This window comes from Rhea americana, unplaced genomic scaffold (genome assembly GCF_003343005.1).
Source record: "Rhea americana isolate MKP2758 unplaced genomic scaffold, rheAme1 scaffold_5, whole genome shotgun sequence".
Lineage (NCBI taxonomy): Eukaryota > Metazoa > Chordata > Aves > Rheiformes > Rheidae > Rhea > Rhea americana.
The window spans coordinates 4004224-4025343 of NW_028186645.1; the positions used below are offsets into that span (position 1 = coordinate 4004224).

General features: G+C 38.8%; 1 protein-coding gene across 1 annotated transcript in view; it reads right to left on the reverse strand.

Moving 5' to 3' along the window:
• Positions 1 to 383: 383 nt before the first annotated feature.
• The window catches only part of LOC146588693 (uncharacterized), a 38202-nt gene continuing 17465 nt past the window's right edge, over positions 384 to 21120 (reverse strand). The window contains exons 2-3 of the mRNA XM_085317631.1: positions 2473 to 2992; positions 384 to 557 (exon numbers count right to left, since the gene is read on the reverse strand). Coding sequence (XP_085173757.1) covers positions 384 to 557; positions 2473 to 2992 — 694 coding nt within the window. The remainder of the gene's footprint in view (positions 558 to 2472; positions 2993 to 21120) is intronic.

The window sequence follows — 21120 nt, forward strand, 5'->3', positions numbered from 1 at the left end:
ATCTGTGAGAAAGAGTTTGATACTGCCATGTTTTGTAATCAAGGCAATATTCATCGTTAGGCTACCATATGTCCATCTTTCACTGGATGTGTCTTTTTTGTTCCATGAAAATTCCTGACAAATGGCTACCAGAACACATATTGATAAACCCAATAGTGCAGATGGCCTGTGTACAATGCATCTTATTCTCACCCCATTAATTGTGCTGGGGACAGGCAAGCCCTCTCTTCAGCACCTGTAACAACCAGTCTCAGATATGTGAAGACCATTATGCATTGTCCCCAGAAAGAAATTGAGGAACATGCTCTACAAAAGATATCCAGGTTTCCTTACAAAGGTTTCATTCCCCYGAGCCAAGAGAACCTCAGGTGCATGGGGGAGTCTCAGTTGGCTCCAGTGAGGATGGCCAGGACAACATGGAGCACCTCCTGACCTCCTTCTGATCCATTGCGTAGCTTCTGCTCATTGAATGGTTGGCCAAGTCTGCACTCCAGACCAGTGGTGTCTATAAGGCATGTTGCAACCTGAGGTGGTGGGGAAAGACCAGACTTCACCATCTAGGGAGTAATACTGGTCCATTCGTGCAATCTAGGAGGCCTGGCCAGGCCTGAACTCCTCTTGAGCAGAAAAGAGGTGCTTTCAGCCAGAGGCAGAGCTAGGCTGCAGAGAGCCATGAGGTGAGGAATAGATAGCTGAGTGCTTTTTGCATCTTCTCCTGTATTCTTTTTCACCTCGGTAGGTGGAGGCACAGGGACCCACAGTGTCACCTATAACATACCCGAGCTGGCAGACTGGGAGTAGAGATTAGGAGGCTAGTTTTCTATGAAATCATCATCCAAAGCTATCTAAAAATATATTATAACAGGACCTTTTCTTTATTCCCATTGCCTTTAAGATTGGGTTATGGTCCTACTGTTTATCACATTCACCCTCCAAAGATAGCCAAACAATTGAATCAGACATCCAGATTACAACAAATACTGGAAACTGCAATATCCGTGCACCATGTGGCATAGAGGAAATGGTATTCCTGAGATGACGAGTCCTAATAAGAGGGAAAATGTTATCTTAAGGTAACAAAAACACACTAGGTTCTTCACAGTGCAAAACTGCTGTCAGGTATCTAAACAAACTCAGTTCGTTTCCATGTGCACTGTTAGTAGTTCTCTTTCTTTTTTTTTTTTGTTTTTGTTTTTGTTTTTGTTTTTGTTTTCACTTATACTTTATAGTATCTTTTGTTTGAGGCTCTCATAGTACCTTGTATTTGCAAATGAAATTAGATTCCCTATAAACTTCGGAGTGGTTGTTACTATTCCTATTTTGCATATAGAGGACTGGTTTCTGACCTCCTTATACCACAGCACTTGCATGATTTTAGTGGAATTAGTGACCTAGTAGCAAGGGAGCTCTCAGGCTCTGGTGAGGCAAAGGATGAACCAAGAATCTTTTTCCTTTACACCTCCTCAGTTAAAATAGAACATTTGTGTGTTTCTCATATAAAATAGTATTGGAAGATGTCACCTCAAGTAACTGAAGTAGAGAAAAGTAGAAAACAGTTTAATTGAAAACAGAGAGATCAAAAAAAAACTGCATCAGAATTAACCAAAACTTCTAGTAATTTTTCATCAGAGAAATAGAAGGACAAGAGCACACTAGTCCTGCCACATTCTCTTGCACACTCCCCCAGTCCAGAATATTCTTCAGGACTCATCTGGGACACTGAAGACTCATGCTCCGGTTTTCTTAGAGTCTGATATGATACACTGATCTTAATCTAGATCTACTGCACTTTAGTGAATAACCACTGAGTTATTGGTTATTCTAGGGCAAGTCTCTGAAATATCCCTTCTAGAAATTCCATCCCAGATGAGACAAACATTTTTGGTGTATCAGTATTTTGGGAGGCAGGGGAGGAGAGAATATTGAAAAAATCCTGACCAATTCCACTTTTAAAACTTCAGTGGATTAAAAAAAACCCCATCATTCCACCCAAGAAATCAAAGGATAATCAGTGCAAGTCATGTCGTATAGAAAAAAAATCTATAGCTGAACCTTTAGACTACTGATTTTAAGTCATAGAATCACACAGAATGGTTGAGGTTGGAAGGGACCTCTGGAGATCATCTAATCCAACCCTCTTTGCTCAAGCAGGGTCACCTAAAGCACGCTGGACAGGATCATGTCTAGGCAAGTTTTGAATATCTCCAGAGAAGGAGACTCCACAGCCTCTCTGGGCAGCCTGGTCCAGTGCTCTRTCTCTCTCACAGGGAAGAAGTAGTTCCCCATATTCAGGTAGAATTTCCTGTGTTTCAGTTTGTGCCTGTTGCCTYTTGTCCTGTCACTGGGCACCATGGCAAAGAGTCCAGTCCCATCCTCTTGATACCCTCCCTTCAGGTACTTGTACACATTGATAAGATCCCCCCTCAGTCTTCTCCAGGCTAAATAGGCCCAGCTCTCACAGTCCCTCCTCACAGGGAGATGCTCTAGTCCTCTGATCATATCTGTAGCCCTATGTTGGACTCTCTCCAATAGCTCCATGTCTTTCCTGTAGTGGGGAGCCCAGAACTGGATGCAGTTCTCCAGATGTTGCTTCACCAGGGCTGAGTAGAGGGGCAGGATCACCTCCCTCGACTTACTGGCAACGCTCTTCCTAAGGCACCCCAGGAGACCATTGGCCTTCTTGGCCACAATAGCACATTGCTGGCTCATGGTCAACTTGTCATCCACCAGCACTCCCGGGTCCTTCTCTGCAGAGCTGCTCTCCAGCAGGTCAGCCCCCAGCTTGTGCTGGTGCCTGGGCTTATTTTTCCCTAGGTGCAGGACTCTGCACTTGCCCTTGTTGAACCTCATGAGGTTCCTCTCYGCCCARCTCTCCAGCCYGTCCAGGTCTCTCTGAATGGCAGCACAGCCCTCWGGTGTATCAGCCACTCCTCCCAGCTTGGTATCATCAGCAAACTTGCTGAGGAGGCAGCAAGGTCCTTSATCCAGGTCACTGATGAAGAAGTTGAGTGAGTCCTACATCTGTGTGTTGTAAAGGCATTTTCCCTCATTTTGTGATTTGTTAAAACAGTAATTAAGCAGGAGAAAGATAAAATTTAAAATGTAACACATACCCACTGTTTGAATATCCAACACTGACTACATTATTTTAACTCAATAAACTAATTTCTGCTTATTTTCTGCTTGTTTTTACTCATTCTTGATTTTCCTATTTCTAATGTAGAAAAACTGTGGCCTAATGCCTCTCAGATCTGTTTTATGACCTTTATTCCTCATCACAGTGACACAGAAGTCTACAAGAGGTAGCCTCAAACAAGGCAATTGAATTACATCAAAGGAGCTTTGAAATTAGAAGAGACTCACCCTTATGTTTCTCTTGCTTCCGTTTTTCTAGTATCTCCAAATTTTAGAAGCAAGTTAAATGTTGTATCTTGAGATTTTAGTAACTGATAGTAGCAATATGATTATATTGTTTGGATGGAAATTCACCGTACTTGTCTTTTTTCTTCGTGTTTCCTCTGAGTCACCTAGTCCTGACCTTTTTGCCATTGCAATAAGTTGTCTAGAGTCGTCAGGTTGGTAAATTGGCACTTTTTTTAGACCATGAAAGCAAGCTAGTGGTAGAAAGAAAAAGCAAATATTGCTGCTTTTTTTGTGTTCCCCCTTCCCCATGCACAGTGGCTAATTGCAGTTTTGGTAGGCAGCATGTGGTGGGACAGACCTTATTTAAAGTGCCCCAAAYAACCTTCTACTAAGCAAACAGTAATCGGATTTAAAGGAAATATTTTTGCTTCTTGTGCCAAAATAGAGATCTGATCTTACTCAACTAATCAGAGGTATTTAAACAGTGCTTGGCCTGATGGATTTGTCTACTRCTATATTGCAGAGAGAAAGCTCTCAGATACAACCTCGGCTGCTACAGCTGCAGGAATCACCCTTTGAAAGGATGGTTACATCCAAACACACACTGATTAAGGTCAGGCAGAGAGCTCCTTTCCCCAAAGTACTCATTTTGGAGCTTGAGGAGTGCAGATGGTGCTGTGTGTAGTTCCTGTAATATGGAGGAGAGTGGGAAGTCTTTTAATTTCAAACTTAAATGAGAACTTAGGATCAGAAATGCTTGTCTCTCTGTTAACCATTATTGTAAGAATGAACGTACAATTTGCATTAAGCAAGAGTGTGCACTGCTTGCAAGTTTCCAACCGTCTGTTTCTAGGAAGTAGGGTACCATTTCTCGGTTCAGTATTTTGATTTGAATCCTGAAAAAAGCATGTAGGTGACTGTGCAGTCTGCTTGAGCTATTTGATGCCAACAAATGGAAAGATTCACTTAAAGAGAGGTATCATGTAAAAAATGGACGTGTACACAGACATTAAAACCGAGAGGATGAAAGGATTTCTGGTACTCTTGTGATTCCTTCAACAGCTGACTTCATTCTTTCTTTTTCTTATTAACAGCTATTTGTAGTGGGGAAAAAACAGTGATAACAAAATTTTCCATGAATGCTTGATTTTGCAGCAGTGCTTTCAGCAGGAGGAATCTTCAGTACTCTGGGACAGATCTAAATCCCACTAAAGTCAGCTGAAAACTTGAATTTGGTGCTGAGAGATCAGCTAAGCTTGACTGACTTTCCCACAGTATCTATTCAACAATATATTCAACTACATATAGTATCTATTCAGCTGTATAGGTTCCCATAGTCAGTCTTTTTCTCCATATGTACCAGTTTATAACATTCCCATTATATGGTATTCAAGTACGTTTTCACCATCAAGGTCCTTTCTCCCATGCAGACCACATTYCATTTATTTTTAATTTCTTCTTTCAGCTTCCTGATTTTTTTCTCCCAGTTATTATTAGCTGTGAGATCTATACCTTCAGGGGACTGTTGGTAACACCTCGCCACAGTAACTTAGTAAGAGCCACTATTATGCCCGCATAGCTGCCAGAGAGGTCTGACCTTCCCCACTTAGCAGGAACATACTTTCAATGAGTTTGTCTTGTTTCAGTCAGATATTTGAGACTATGGTGATGAAAATGAACGTCTTTTTGAGGAAAGGCAGTATGGTTTTAGTTAGCAATCAATAGATTAATGTTAATGCTTGTGGTAGCTAGAACCGGAGAAGTACACTTCAATTCTTCTCCRCGCCAGCGTAGAGCCTATTTTCTTCTTTCTAGGGTCTTGTTGAGCAAGTTAAGGTGCACCAGCTAAAGGCATTAAGTCAAAAAAACACATTCACTTAATGTATTAGACCCCTATGTGGAAGCTTTTATTCAGAAGTAGTCTGTGTTTGCTTCAGCTTCATCCTTTATCTGGATAGCTATGTTACTTTACACAAAAGCCTTTGCACAACCCACTGGCTATTCAGGCAATTTTGTAGAAGCAGTAAATATCTGAGGGTTCTGTACAGGTCTTTCTTTAAAAATGATATTAGTTTCTAGTAGTATAATAATTTGACTTTATAAAATCTTCAGATCTAGACTACTAGAGAGCTGTCCATCTTCCCTGAGACACTTTGCTCGTGCTAAAAATGATCTCTCACTCCTACTGTTGGTGGTATAGATAGGAAAAGAAAGATATTTTTTTATGTTGATATATATTTTATCATGATCAAGAAAGAACCTCTTTTCTTGTAGGAACAACCTTTCCAGTTAATTAAACTTTCTTTTCAGTGATGGAGATATRCACAAGAWTCAAATAACAAATATAGTAACTATTTCCCTTCCTATTCTATCCTCCTGCTCCTTTCAATTCTCCTTCTCTTCTCTTGTTCTCTACTTTTTCTTTCCTTCCTGTCTATATTTTCTGACCAAGATGAATTTACCTAAACACTAGAACACATTTATAAATGGTGAGCTTTGAARTATTTCCTACTTCTATCTGATATTTTTTATACTTGAGAATGTGTTACCAAAGCATCAGACTTTTGTTTGCTTGGAGCAATACTTAGTCATCCCAGCTCTCAGAAAGTGGAATCAAACAGATGCAAGAACCAGACATTGAATGCAGACACAAGATAGGTGTTTGGCCAGMTATGACCAGGACTGAGGTTAGGTGGGTATAAGAAGAGGTATATTTTTGTCAATCATCTCCTGCATAAAGGATCATTTAGGTTGGCACTCCTACTTTTCATTCACCTGCTAACTAACTATGAATGGGGAGCTATTGTCCAGTGTCTGGCTGAGCTAGCGACAAATGTCTGGAAACTGGTGTTCAATGCCATTGCCCCAGGGTTTCTTTGCTCAGACCTTCTTGGAAGAAATCCTACCAACACACCAGCTAGAAAGTCAAGGAGGAAGGAATTTCCTGGTCTCCTCTGAGAAAGCAGATCTCTCATCACAGCTGTGTCCCTTCCCATCTCACTTTGACTTGTAGGGTAAGTTGCTGACAGTGCAGTCACAGCAGGGTCCCCTTTTACTTTATAGTGTTCCAGTACTGACATTTCTGTGCTAACTTCCAGAGCAAACTTCTTCCTGAATGCTCCTACAGAYTTCTTCAGCCCAACTTGTTTTCAAAGTCCCTCATCTTGGCTGAGCACATGGGACCTTCTGGAGTGTGTCCTGTTGTGCATGCTGTCCTCCCAGGAGCAGCACAGGGAGTGCAGCAGCRTTAGGAAACCATTATATCTCCATGTTACCACAGGTAATGGTAAATGGAGAAAGATGTACAAAAGGGCAAGCTCTGGTGTCAGACACCTGAGCAGAGGGGACATGCATAGTGCCAGGCTTTGGGCATCAWATCTGTGGGACCAATGAGCCTGTTGGTTTCTACAAATCCTTTCCCAGTCTGTTCCCATGACAGCCTAGAGGATGTATATTACTGCATCCACAAAGCTTGTGGCAAAGTTGCCAACTGTCACAAAATGTCCTTTGTCCCCAAGAGCAGGACATGGCAGAAAGGAGACCCTGCTCTGTGCACAGAGCTACAAGACTCTCAGTTTGAGGAGCACTACTAAGCTAGGATTTCTTCCCTCCGTGAGATGTCAGTTAAAAGATGTCACCAAGTTAACCTTTTTACCTTGAACCTTCCATGAATAATTCAGGCCCTTCACATTTAATATTCATCCACATAACCTCAGTTGTCACTCAGCAAGGGTCATTACTTCTTATGTCCAATTTTACTTGTTCYTGAGTCTTTCCCTCACATCTTTATTAAGTGATCACCAAAACTGACTTAGATACATAGAGTGTCCTCTGCTAGCTAAGTCCCAAAGGTGAGTATTATGGTGTCAGTTCACAAAGATTGTGGTTTGTGTGTGCATTCATYCTCCTGCAGTGAGAGGATGCAAAGTCTATCTTCAGAAACCCCACTTCTTAAAATAGGCAGYGAACATTTACATACCATGTGTAGCGTCTTTGTGTTGCTTCACTTTCCTTGAGGCTCTCTAGATAGCAGCTTCTGGGAAATTAGCTCAACATAGAGTTGACTCAGGCCTTTGGGTTTACAAACTGATTTTGCTGGTTTAGCAGGCAGCTCTCTGATTAATGTCACAAAATGACAAAATGCCTATACTTGAAGACTTACAAAACTACTTGATTCCACTGGCTCTGCATCAGTAAGATTATCTCTTACCTAGCCCAAACATCGCTGAGGACGACAGAGTGTGGTGCAAGTTAGGGCAGCCACTAGATTCATAGAGGCATGAATGAATGTTGCAAAAGCTTAGGGAAGAGGTTAGTTATGGGCAAAACTGTGCACTTAGACTGCAAAATGACAGCTAAAATCAAAGAGGCTTAACTATCTGTTTTCCAACTGTCCACAACAGCTATATCCTTTAATCTTAACTTCAGCTGCTTAATTCTCTGTTTTCCAGCAGGGAAATTTTGAGGAAATTGCAATTTCCTTGCACTGGAAGTTTAGTGATGTGGCAATGATAAATATTAATGGTTTGTTCATTGCCAAACAGCACAACTAGAACACAAAAGCTTCTTCTCTCACCTGCTAATTTTTAAGACTATAAATTTATTCAGAACTCAACACAAATTTTCCCATCAGAGTGTCCTTAGACATCCCCAGGCTGCTGGTCACTTCRGTTCCACATTGACAGAAGACAGCAACATTCTCCAGCCATTTGTTTAACATGTGAAGCACAGTATAAAACCAGTGCTGAATCAGGGCCCCAGTCTTGAACATGCTTAAGAGCATGGCACTATTCATGCTACATGTGCAGTCTTACTTTCTCCTCTCCCACTCTTTTTTTTTTTTTTTTTTTTTTTTTTTGGTCAGGCAAGAAACCATCACTGAATGCTTTCACTATACATTTGTTAATATAAAAGTTCTCATAGCAGTAAAATGTCATTATGAGAGCAAGGCCGTTGTCAGACCAGATCACAAATATGGTTCAGTCCAAAAGATTCTCTGTTTTTTCTCCACCCCTCCAATACTGTGATGTTGCTACTGTCCCTATTTTCAACACACTTCCAAAATACTACAACATATTTTTTTTAAGTGTTTCTAATCTAAGTTATGATCTAAAGCATATTTTTGTGAGTTTTATTTTTAAAAACAAATGAGTTAATGTGCAGGTGATACCAGACTGGAGATAAATAGCTGGTGTGGACAGAGGAARCTCTGACATATCTACGTAAGCAGGACCTTGAGATCAAGTGACCTTGTGTGATACCCTGGGAAGTATTTCCTTATCTACCGTTCTGTCTACTAACATTAAACAAGTGTCATTTACTAATAAATACTAGATCCCAAATGAATGTAGTTGATGAAATTGCAGCTATTCAGATGTTAATTTTCAGTGGTGTAAACCAGGTTGATCCAAGATAGAAGCAGCAAATTACAGAACKTCTAGGCTGGATGTCTAGCTATATCCACCAGCCTGCTCCTGTAGATGAGATAGTCCATGAAAAAACAAAGATATATTATTTGTTTTTGCATATATATTTGTTATTGCATTAATTCAGACACTTCAAAAGAAAACTAAAGCTGAGAAACTTTCAGCCACAATGACCTTTATTGTATGCTAATGAAGCATCACATCTCCAATACTCCCTTACAGAAAGCTTCCAATGTGTCTCATCAGTGACCATTTACAAATACCCCACACAAGTGGTCTCACTGAATTGCTCCTACTAAGATGAATGTGAATGAGATACTGTGGAGATACTGTGAAAAGAGAGATGCAATCTTGCTGAACCAGACAATAGCTGGCTCAAGTGACAAATGTATGCCAAAAAAAAAAAAAAAAAAAAAAAGTTACGTGAATTTTTGTCCTAAATTCTCTTCATCCTAGACAGGCTGGAAATACTCACTGACAGTTCACTATGGCATTTAAAAGAGGATAGTTTAAATTGATGACTAAAAAAGTGTACCTAGAACTAGTTTACAGCTGCAGTATATCATAACAATGCAGAGGTTTGAAAGGAGGGCAGGATTTGCCTCCCCTGCTTGCAGTGAGAAAACTCCTCTGAAAATACCACAAGTACTGGTAGGCTATTTTACAGCCTTTCAGTTCTTTCACTTCTCCTCTCAGCTAGAAATAGCAAGTGCGGGAGTTCACAAAAAAATGACAGGGATGTTAGAAGGAAAACTTTGATCGAACTTCCCCGAAATGATTTGATTGGATCTGGTTTCAAAATATGAGCAAAATTTTGAACTGAGCTGGTCCTTGCATTATCTGGACTGCTCTTAATTTAACTGAGCTGTATGTGAGTGGGATATAGTGAGAAGGGAGATCTTACTGCACTGAAGCCTGTTCTCAGACAGAGGTAGCTGTGTAAAGGGATCCCTGTAGTAAAGGTTAAGTGTACACTGCATATTATCTTCTCTCTCTCTCTTTTTTTAAACAAAAAGAAGAAAGGGAAAAAGAAAAAAAATGTTGTGAAAGTTTAAAAGTATGACCTCCAGAACCAGACATGCTGAGACTGGGCAATATTGAAGCCAGAAACAGAAGGGGTTGGATAAAAGGCTTTGTGATATGAATCTCTGTCTCTCCTGCCCTCAGCAGAAAGGCTTAAATATCTCCTTCTTGGACAAACAGATCGATACAAGCTTTTTAACATCTTCAATGAGAGCTCATTAATGCTCTCATGGTGTCCTCTTTTGTGCCCTRATGACCTGGTGGGAGCCAGGGAAACTGAACTGCAGCTTGGTAATTATCACAGGAATAACACTTCATATCATCTCCTCCTGAAATGTGAATTGTTTTCCTAATTATTCTGGACAGCAGCAAGTGAAAGTGCAAACTAATTGAAAAGACATTATGATTTATTTGAGTATGTGAGATTGGACTATTAGTTTAGGTTAAATGTTAACCAATAGAATATTTGCTATCTGTTTGAAGAGCTGAATGCTGCTAAAGCACAAGAGCAGACAGAAAACTCCATTTCCTACAACCTCTCCTTCATTATGTGTAGTTTATGGATTTTCTTTTCCTATTGAAAACACCTGGCTGTTTCCTTTTATAATGCTGATGCCCAGCTTGGCATCAGGTTCCTGAAATATTTTGGGGATCTGAGGAATAGGAGTGGGAGGTAGGGTGATGACTTTTGTTGAGGTGAATCATGAAAGGGGGAAAAGAGAGAGTATTAAATGATCAATATACTGAATAATTGAATAAATAACATTTAGCATTATTCAACAGTCTGAGTGAGCTTTTATAAGGAAGCTATCCAGTTTGCTTTGTACAAACTGATTGCATTGTTCATGTCTTTTTACATCAGTTTTAGTCTATGACACCACAGACTGAGAATTAGGTTGTACTAGTAAAGAAGGGACAAAAGATAATTTTCACTCTAGAATATATTTCCTTAAGTTAAAGAAAGTACAGCACTCACTCAAAAAGAACTTCTCCATGCAGGAGCACAGAATATTCAATTCTCCAGATTAACTGAGTAAAAAATATCTGTAAAACACTCTGTGGGATTATTTGCCACAAAGGAGAGGCCTAACATTCAAAGTGACCTGTTGTTATATTTCTCTCTTGTGCATCAGGAGAAGAAAAGAGGTGTTCAGGCATTTTAATGAAGCTAGGTTTTCTATAAACACTGAAAATTAGAAAATAAAACCCTCTACAAACATCCGATATAGAGCCCAAGAACATTGGGATACTCAGAATTACTCATGCTTTTGAAAACTGAAGCCCTGCAGTTGAAAACAGGTATTTAATTTATGTAAGATATTTGCTCTTTCAAGCACCTGTCTCAAGCAGCTTCCTGTTATTGGCAATGCAGGTTAGCAAGGTGCCAGTCTGTTGCTGCCATATATTAGCGTTAAAATAATGCTGTACTCATGCAACTGGGAGAACTCATTTCATCTTGACAAATAGTGTATAAYTTTCGGGGTGACCCATCTGTTAGCCCAGATATGTAACAGCTAATCATGGTACAGTGCAAAGACATCAGAACCCACAATTTTTAATTAAAATAAAAAATATAGGGGAAAAAATAAAASGAACAACAAAAAAAGCTGTGCTGATCTATTTTAGTCACACTTTATAATCCTGTTTTTAGTGCAAGAATTTAATTATACATATTTTCATCATTTCTTATATTCTGACATATTAATTAAGGATGCTCTAATTCAATTCCTGTGGCACTATTGGCCTAGTCTGTAAAAACATTTTACTGTTTTTATACAAATACAAAAATGAAGAGGAAGGTAAAGGCAGCACCTCAGTTTGCTGCCTACACTCTGCCGTTCCTTCTTGTCATTGAAATAGCAGGCTAATTATTTTATAAGGTGATAGATTCCTCCATCTGTATAGTGCTTGGTGGCACTAACGCTTAATAAAATATACATGGGAAAACAGCAGTTTCCTGAAGGTTCCTGGGCTGAAATGTGTGTCAGTCGCTGAYGACAGAGCCATGAAAATACAGTGAATGAAGTTTCTCGTGCCTTCACTATAATTTTACCTGGTCTCTGTCCCCATTAAATACTCTTTGAAAACATTTAAAATAGTAAGTAATGTTTATGGACTCTTATGTCTTCTCAGGTCCTCCTTAGGACTCTTAGCACCTAGATGACATGATCTTGGGCCTAAAGTAGATGATAGCTAAATGGCATGACTTCTGTTGCTTTTGTCCTAATGGATTTACTCTTTCAACTGTTAGCCCAGAGCATTGCAGAGTCAATGTGCACAAGTGAATATAAGTAATAACTAACACAATAACAAGACAGTGCACAGTGCACAAACTGCAGTCAAGTAAATTTCAAAATCCAAAACAAAAATCAGAATTTCCATTTATGGTTTAAACATGCCAATGTCTGTAGCTAATGGGCCATAAGGAAGCAATGTGCCTAGCATCATGTGTAGCCACCTGACACTGCAGCTTAGGTGACAAGGTTCCCTCAGACAGGTGTGACAATTGGACATACCTCGCACTACAAGTCAAGAGCAGAGCCCAAACTTGTACGTCATTGAGTGGCAATGCATAAGTACTTTTGCACTTGTAAGCATTACCTGAGTAGGATGCTCGATCTGGGGTGTTTGCTGATTGCGTAGTTCAGGTCAGTCTGAGTTGAGGAGGCAGGGAAGGGAGGTGAGAGAAGAGTGTCGTTTTCCCATTTCGACAATTATCCGCTGCTATTTCTGCTGCAGCTAGTGTCAAGCTAAATGCATGCCAGGTCCATGTCCAGCCACCTCAATATGTGCAAGAGGATAATGGGAGCACCACTGACTAATGAGGGCCGTAGGGCAGTGTGAAAATTAAAAGCAAAAATGATCTGACAAATGCGGAAGGAAACAACAAGGCGCAGACACACAGACAAGAGAGAGAACAAAATAGCCTTGGACTCCTCACTGCTGGCAGGTGAATTAATGTTTGCAGAAGTTGCTTGGACTATCATTAACATATACCTGATAAGAATGGCAGGGGGATCTCAAGGTCTCCACTGTAATCCTGCCTTCTCCTTTTAATTCAAAGGAAAGAGTTGTACCTTAAAGCGATGCCGACATATAACAATCATTTAACTGTCCCCTGCTCCTGTCGGAGAGACATGTGCTGGTTGTGAATCACTCCCTGAAGAAATCTTGGTAATCTTGACTATTTTTGAGTTTCTTAATATATTTTGATTTAAAGCCCAAATTAGACTTAAGCCAGTGATAGTATGTCTTGAACCACTTTTGAAAATAAATGAGATATGCTGATGCCGAAATGTTGGTAAAAGGGGATTAAGAAGGCTAGGCTGCTTTCCACTCCAGTGGCTTTGCGTTACTATTAAGAGGGATGGATTAATATCAGATTTCTGGTATCTGGTTCCTCAGTGATACTGCTTAATTATCCAGATAAGTGATCAGAGTCAAAGCATGAGTGGCAGCATAAATATAAAGAATATCATAAGTTTTTCCTTTAAAATGTGTATATTAGTTTTAGTATCATAAAGATACACTTTTAAAGAGCTCATTAAAGTTTAAATTTTAAGTAGTTTTTAGATACTCTGTTTTGGTTAGCCACCCTTTAAAAAGAAAAGTAACAGTTTATTTATTCATTAACAGGCACAGTCAAGTGACTTATACTAAAAGACTTCCAACAACACTGGCCTGTTTGTCCCAGTATTGAGCAGTTTTTCCCACTCATTCCCCACAGCCAATTATTCCATATTCTTCCTTTTTATTCTCAGGGCCCCCGTCTCAGACATCTCGCCCCTGTTGCAAGAGGGTGGGCCACCAAGCTTCCCCTGGCTCACATCAGAGGCTGCAAACATCTGGTCTCTGTGCTCAAGCTGTGGAGGGACAACCATGAATTCCCAGGTTGCTTCTGAGCCGAGATCTTTATAGCTGCTTTGTGTATTAGCTGGTAATTTTATCCAGTAATACACAGTATATGTGTGTGTGGGTAAATGTGTGCATTTGACAATCTCTTGGCTTTTAATCTAGACAAGTACTTGGACTGATCAGGATCTTAATATGGGGGACAAAGATTTGGCACTCATAACTGATCTGAGTAGAATGGCTTTGGTTATTGCTTTTTATCCCTCACTGAGTCCTTTGTTCAAAAATCTCAGGTTGGTATCAAACATGAGACAATGAATTAAAGATACTTTTAGCAAAAGATTCCTACTGGAAATTTTTAGTGATCTTTTCTCATCCTTCCTAGCTTACTAGCAGGGCAGGATTTCCAGATATCCTGAATCTGAAAGGTAGAGTGGAAATTTCTGTGTTGGGGGAGAATTATTTCCTCAGTACCTTAAGGGCATGGAGGATAAAAGATTCCTGATGAAGGATAAAAGATTCCTGCTGGAGCTATTCTTCCATTACGTAAGGAAGCAGAGAAGAGAACAAATTGTTCCATACTCACCAGGCTTAACAGAATTGAAGATATTTTTGTCCCAAAAAAAGGAGAAATCAAGACCTGAGCATGTAATAGGCAGCCAAATCTGAATACAAACTAAATACTGTAAAGAATTAGAGATCCCTTTGCTCCCCTGACTGCACAAAGTACTTCAACCACATRTGTTTTAGACTCTCTTTGTTCCTAATAGAATTAGCACACCCATGTTCTGCATTGTAGTAGATATCAGCCAGAATACCAATAGAATTCATATTATAGAGTAAATGTTTACATTTTCTTTTCCAGTGTTCTGCATTCCGGTCAACTGCTGCAGCTTCCTCGTAGCCCTTTCCAGTGCCCAGCATTAGCCTACYAAGATACTAGAGAAATCCAGATATGGCTGTAATTCCCATTTGCACTATGTCGTCACAAATGAGTAACAATGCAACCAGTGCTAACAGAAACCACTGACTATGCTGAACAAGCAACCACCTCATCCTGCTTCTTCTGCCTCCTCTATGTAAGCTGCTAACACCTAAGATGGGTTACCGATACAAAAGGGAATTGCAAGCTATGGACTTGAAAACTCCATACGTTATCATAGCAGTCTAGACCTCCCCCAAACAGTTTCTCACTTCTTTCAGTAGATGGGGAGACTATTTGACAACGACTCAGGGACAGGGAGGAAAGACTTACCATGCTGGTTCAAATCTGAATCTGAAGTGGAAGGAGGATTATTATTATGGGTCTAGAACTTCCATTTCTGCAACTACAGCAAATCAGAATTAAAATAAGCATCTTTTAATGTACTTGCAGTTTTGCATGATATTTGGGTAACAAATGGGGTAACAGCCCAAAGACAATGTATGATCGTTATAGAAAATGACCCACGTGTGTTGGACAAGTCAGCACATTGGTAGGCCAAACTGGCACAAAATGCRAAATAAAACCAGGAACCTCTATGTCAGTGATTCATTCTGTCTGCCCTGACAGTGGTCTACTTGAGATATCTAASATAAGAGGAGTCCTTTAGGATTTCTTCCTTGTGACTCATTTTTCTGAGGTCTATCTCACCAAAGCTGAGTTCTTGTCAGAACACAGGATTGCAGTCAGATAAGTCCAGTCAGTTCTTAAACAAAGTCAATGCAAAACTGTTTAAACTATTGTTATTCATTGATGCTCACCTAAGTTAATAACATCTAAACATGATGTTAAAGACTTTTCTAGCATGAGAAKTAACATCTTTTGAAAGAGACATGTTTAGTCCTTAGCCGTCTAGTGCCATTTCATCATACTGTGTTCTCTAGACTGACTGTTCATGTGTTATAACTTATTACAGATAACTGCTATTCTCAGTATCTGCCTACATGTACTTTCCACCTTCAGTTTATCCTATTGTGGTTTTTTTCCTGAGGAAAAATGAGATATTATTTTCTATCAAGATATCTGAACTTCAGTGCTATGAAAATGGCAAGGAAATTGAAAAGGTTCAGCCCCGGGTCAGCTCTTTTCCCCTCCTGGACCATAAAGTATTGAATCTTTCTCAGATTCACAGGTACTACAAGGGGTGGTAGAGCCRACCAGGACTCCTGCACGCTCACAGTGTGTATTCTTCACTCTCAGCTGTAGAGCAGCACACGATCTCCTGTATAGCTATCATCAGTTTCAACATAGGCACAAGACCATATAGCCTCACCACATTCCTAAGGCACCTACTAGTGCCACCTCTTAACAGAAAGTAATAATACTAAATAATCAGAAGACGAAAGTAGATTAACATTGCCTACAGCAAGAATTCTTGTACTTCCCTATGTATAAACTGGCACTGTTTATCATTGGTGGCAGATGGTGCCATAGGTAAATCTTGCAGAGAAATACTTATAACTTTAGCTGTAAATAGTGGCTTATGGACAGCTGGTCAACTCCCACTGCATGTCCATGCTCTCTCAGGCCATTTTAAGCTGACAAGTTGTTTCACCTCAGGATATGATGGAGTCACTGTTCAGTCATCATTCCCTGGCTTTGTTGCCCTGGAAGCCCTTAGGATGGCCAGAAGCCACCAAATTCTCCAGTGTGTCTAATTAGGGAGCTCCCATGATAACTCRCAGCTGCACTCACTAGTTGATTTGTAGGAGGAGCCAAATCCAGCTGGACCTCTGGTCCAATTCTGTTCTCATCATGATAGAGTCTATCCAAGAGTAGTGTGGGGCAATAGCTGTGCTAGTTGGTATGCTCTGTCTTCTTTCTCTTTCAATATGTTGTCTTTTTGTCTTTTAGCTTATTTCTTAGCCAGTAAAGTCTTTTTTTTAATTGAATTTTGTGAAAACTTTATATTAGACCTAGATTTCAGTGCTACCTTGAATGTGTTCTCTTTTTTGTCTGTATGACTGCATTCTACTTTCTCCCTCCCTTTCAGCTACTAATGTAGGCTTAACTGGACACCAACTCAATAATGATGATACAGGGGTCCAGACTCCACCAGGAGGCCAAGTATAGAGAGGAATTAAATGTGAAAGGAGAGCAACAAGTGTCCTTACCCAGCTGGAGGCTCACTGTTAAGTTTACTAGGACATAGGCATGTCCTCAAATGTAACCTTCTATATCCTAAAATTCTGACTTTCTGTTAGTTATCTTGGGTTCATAAGTAAATGAACTACCTCTATTTTTTTTCTGAATTACTCCCCTCTGTAGAAGGAAAACTGACCTAGCTTACAATGGCTACATTTTCCCCGCCTGTTTAATTGTTAGCATACTCCCTGACAATATTGAAGAGTCTTCCCATACCATCTAGCATACACCAAATAAAGTCTCAGCACAGAAATATTGTACGCTACAATATACACGAGCAATCTCAAAGTAGTTTGGTTATAAGCAGCTCTCTAATAGGAGTACCATGTAGTCCTTGTCACCCAATTATCCTGTTTTTTTAACCTAATTTACTATGCTGCCATAGCAAGACAGCATCTGGACTTGACCTAATTTATCCCAGTTTTATACAAACTCAGAGAGAGAAGAGAACTTTTTCTTTCTGAGGGATAAACTAAACAATTCTTAGACTCTACTTCCCATAAATAAGGAGCAGAAAATGTATAAAATTATGACTCCTGCTATTTTTAATTCTTTAAAGTGAGCAGATATAAAGAATAAACAAAAATTGTGTCTAGCATAATGACTTGGCCACTAGTATGAACCATGCGTGTCCAGACATTTCCCAGTGACACATTACATATCTGTAAGTTCTCTGGGCCTGATGTTACTACTATCATATATATTGACACTGATATGTGTATGCATATTCAGTACACAGATGCAAGATGTATACTGCTATCAGAAGTGTAAAATACAAAGCAGGAGGCATACTATTAAAAACAGAATCTCACCACAGAAATACTTTCCCAATATTTGCTACTTGTGAAGCAACAAAATAAATATATTATTTTATTCCTGGGCAAACTAGTTACAAAACAACCTGCTTCTCCCCTAATTTAGAAAGTCATTTGTTTCACTGATATTTTAACTAAGGCCAGGAAATATAAAGAACATTTTCAAGAAGTGCCACATAATACATTTGGCAATTTCTTTTGATTTTTTTCCAGGCCATCACAGTGTTATTTTTTGAACAGTTTTGGTAGCTGTTAAAGTTTCAGCTAAGTATTAAGATTTACTTCTCTATTTCAAAGTCTAATTTATTTTGTTTTTTTTTTTTTTTTTTTTTTTTTTTTTTTTTTTTTTTTTTTTTTTTTTATTTAATTGTTTTACATTCAACACTAAAACACTGTGGCAGCACCCTTTTAAGCAGTTACAGCTTCTGGAGAGAAGACCGTAAGAGGGATTAATCTGGTGGGATTCCTGCTTCTGTGGTACATGGAGGTAAGGAAAGAAAGAAATACAAGGCTATATGCTCAATAGTGTGAGGGTTCTGTTTTAATGAATATGTGTCAAGTTAGGTAAACTCAAAACCTTTCGTGCCTGTGATGTTTCTGTCATCAGAAGCAGCCAGGAGATTTGTGGCAGGCTCTGGGCTTCCACACTAACCAGGGGCTGAAGGCACAGAGGTGCTAGGCAGGAGAAATGAAGCATCAAACTCAATAGCCTCCCTTATAGTAACCTCAGAGGAGTTTTCCATACGGTACCCTGTAGTCCAGATTTCATGCTGTGCTTTCTCGTCGTTTTGCGGCTGTTGGGCTTGGGAATGGCAGTTTGGAAGAGGAACCACACACCATAGCTGGTCATTATGCCCTGATGTATTAAAACAATATTTCAGTCTCTAGGACTGTTTGCCTAGTGATGTTCACAAGCACTAGAAGAACTGGGGAACAAAATGAAGATGAAGACTTTCATGGGAAATCCAAGGAAGTCTGATAAAAAAGAGGAAGAGCATTTTTGTTCTCCTGAAGAATTTGGAGTGTCAAGAAATGTCAGGAATATTTTAAAAAAGGAAGAAGTGCTTCATACAGAAGCACTGAGCCCTTATGAAAGAAATTCTTACAAACTCTGATCTCTCAATAAATATGTTTCCATTATGTTTTAACAGATTCACGTGTTAAAGTTAAATCTATGGCTGATGTAAATTCTGTTTAGCTCCACTGAGGTTAATGAACCAAATATGATATACACCCATTTAGAATCAGCTTTTGTATGTGATCAGTTACGATGCTATTTGCTTTTATTGGCTTAGCCATTGATGTGTTACTATCTGGCTCTGCAAATTTTCTTAATCAATAAGAGTTAGTGTACATGAAAACTATGCTTCTATAGATTTAATATCTGGAAAAGGCTCTCCTGGAACAAGATTTCCTTTGAGATGGAGGTATGGTTATAAACTGCAGAAATCAGAACATTTTTTAATTGAATTTGCTGCTAAATGAGTCACCACCCATTTATCCTCCATCAGAAAAAAGAGAAAATTGTCAAATGAGTGCATCTTTCACCCCTTGTAAGAGGTTATCCTGGAGTCGGGGAGAATTAAGGGGAAAAAGTAATATCTCATGCACATAAGATTTAAAAATATATTAATTTTACTTTATAAATAAATGCAAAGCAGTATAAAAAAAGCAACCTATTATGAATAGACTCCCTTGGAAATAAATTTGAGAAGCCTCCAGAGAGCTTGAGAAAATAACTAGCTTGCACAGCATAAAGTGGAAGGAGTTCCCCTAAGGGAATCAAAGGATCAGAGATATCCTGTCTTGGTTAGTCTTTGATAAGTTTACATCTCTGTCTTTTTCACACTGCTGGTAATAAGTTGAAAAATGCAGTGTTATATGGAAGAAAATGGTAAAATTATTTCTTAAGTTGAGAATAGTAAAAATGATTGATTTTATTGGAATTACACTAGCACAATTTCACACCCTATTCAAGTTGCACAAGGGGAAATGGATTCAGGGTTTGCTTTCTCCCCTTTTCGTGACCTCGTTGTGTAGCCCTCAACAGAAACACTCAGACTACTTCAAGCATAAAAGGAATTTGTGCTGATGAAACTAAACATAAACCATTCCCCTCTGCTGATGTCTATTAATACCTTTTGACAGACCTAGAGAGACATCACTCAGTTTCTTAAATATACTTAAAGTAGAGAGGGATATGTCAGCACATTTGTCATAAGTAAAAAAAGAAATTAAAATTCCTGTAGGTAGACAGAGAGTGCTGGATTCATCTCACCTAACTTCAGGCAAGTACAGAACAGATGTTTATCTCCGAATGAGTCAGTTTACAGTCTATTTATTATCAGTAGAGAGAGAAGAACTTTTAGAGCATARTTTGTCAGACCTATTTTGGACATCTTCTTTTGAATGAGATATACTCAGAAAAATATCTGGTTCTTTCTGTTTATTATACGATTAGATTACATTGATTAACTCAAAAATACTTTATAGATGGCCACACATCATCAGATGAATGTCAGTTGAAAAGATTGGAAATTAAAGCTCTGCCCTGAAAGTGACCAAAAAAAACTACTATATGACTAATAGCTAATAAGTACAATAACTTACGTAAAGGTAATACAGAATCAAAAGAAACCTACTATTAAGTCTAACAGCCATCTAGAATTTACACTTATTTTCTGAGAAATTTAAAATTGTTAAAGTGAATATGCTCTATTGCAAAATATGACATTTTATTTTATCTTATCTTATTTTATTTTTATTTTCTTTAAGTTTAATAATAACAGTATAGTGATTTGAGCAAGTCTGCACCTTGCTGCCATTCATACCAGAATTTAATGAAAGAGTTGCCTSCTGGAAGGCAACCCAGACCCAATACTCTGCTCATACTTAACTAAAGCCCAAGACCAAAATCAGATTTAATTCTAGCTACTCAAATCCATACARTGCTTTTGCCTGTAATCTGCTATTCTGAGCAGCTGGAGTAAGTAAAAAGTCAGAGGTTTAGAACTCTTAGTATACTAATAAATACTTGAACTATGAGATTTGTATCAGCTAACATAACAATAAAGTTTGCCCTTCTGAAAACTGAGGTACAAAGCTCTAAAATAGAACAAAATCTTATGATGTTCCACTGAAAGTATAAAAAGACACAAAAAACGTTGTAAACAGTTATCACACTTTTTTCAAGTATTTACATTCCTTTCCTCATATGAGCAACTAGTGTTACTTGAATATTCTCTCTCTCTCATTGATGGTTATTAACACTAACACAATAGTATAAGACATGCTAAAACATTGTTATAACTGGCTGAAAATTATTTGATAATACATTTTTCTTATAGGAAGTGAGAATTTGTATAGGAAAAAAAAAATCCTGGAAATATGTCAGCTGTGAAGATCCTTCCTTTAGAAAAAATGGAATGATACAATAAAGTTAGAAAATTCCATTTTGATATCTTCAGAAAATAATATTTGAGTTATCATTTCAGAACTACTATTGTCTTCTAAT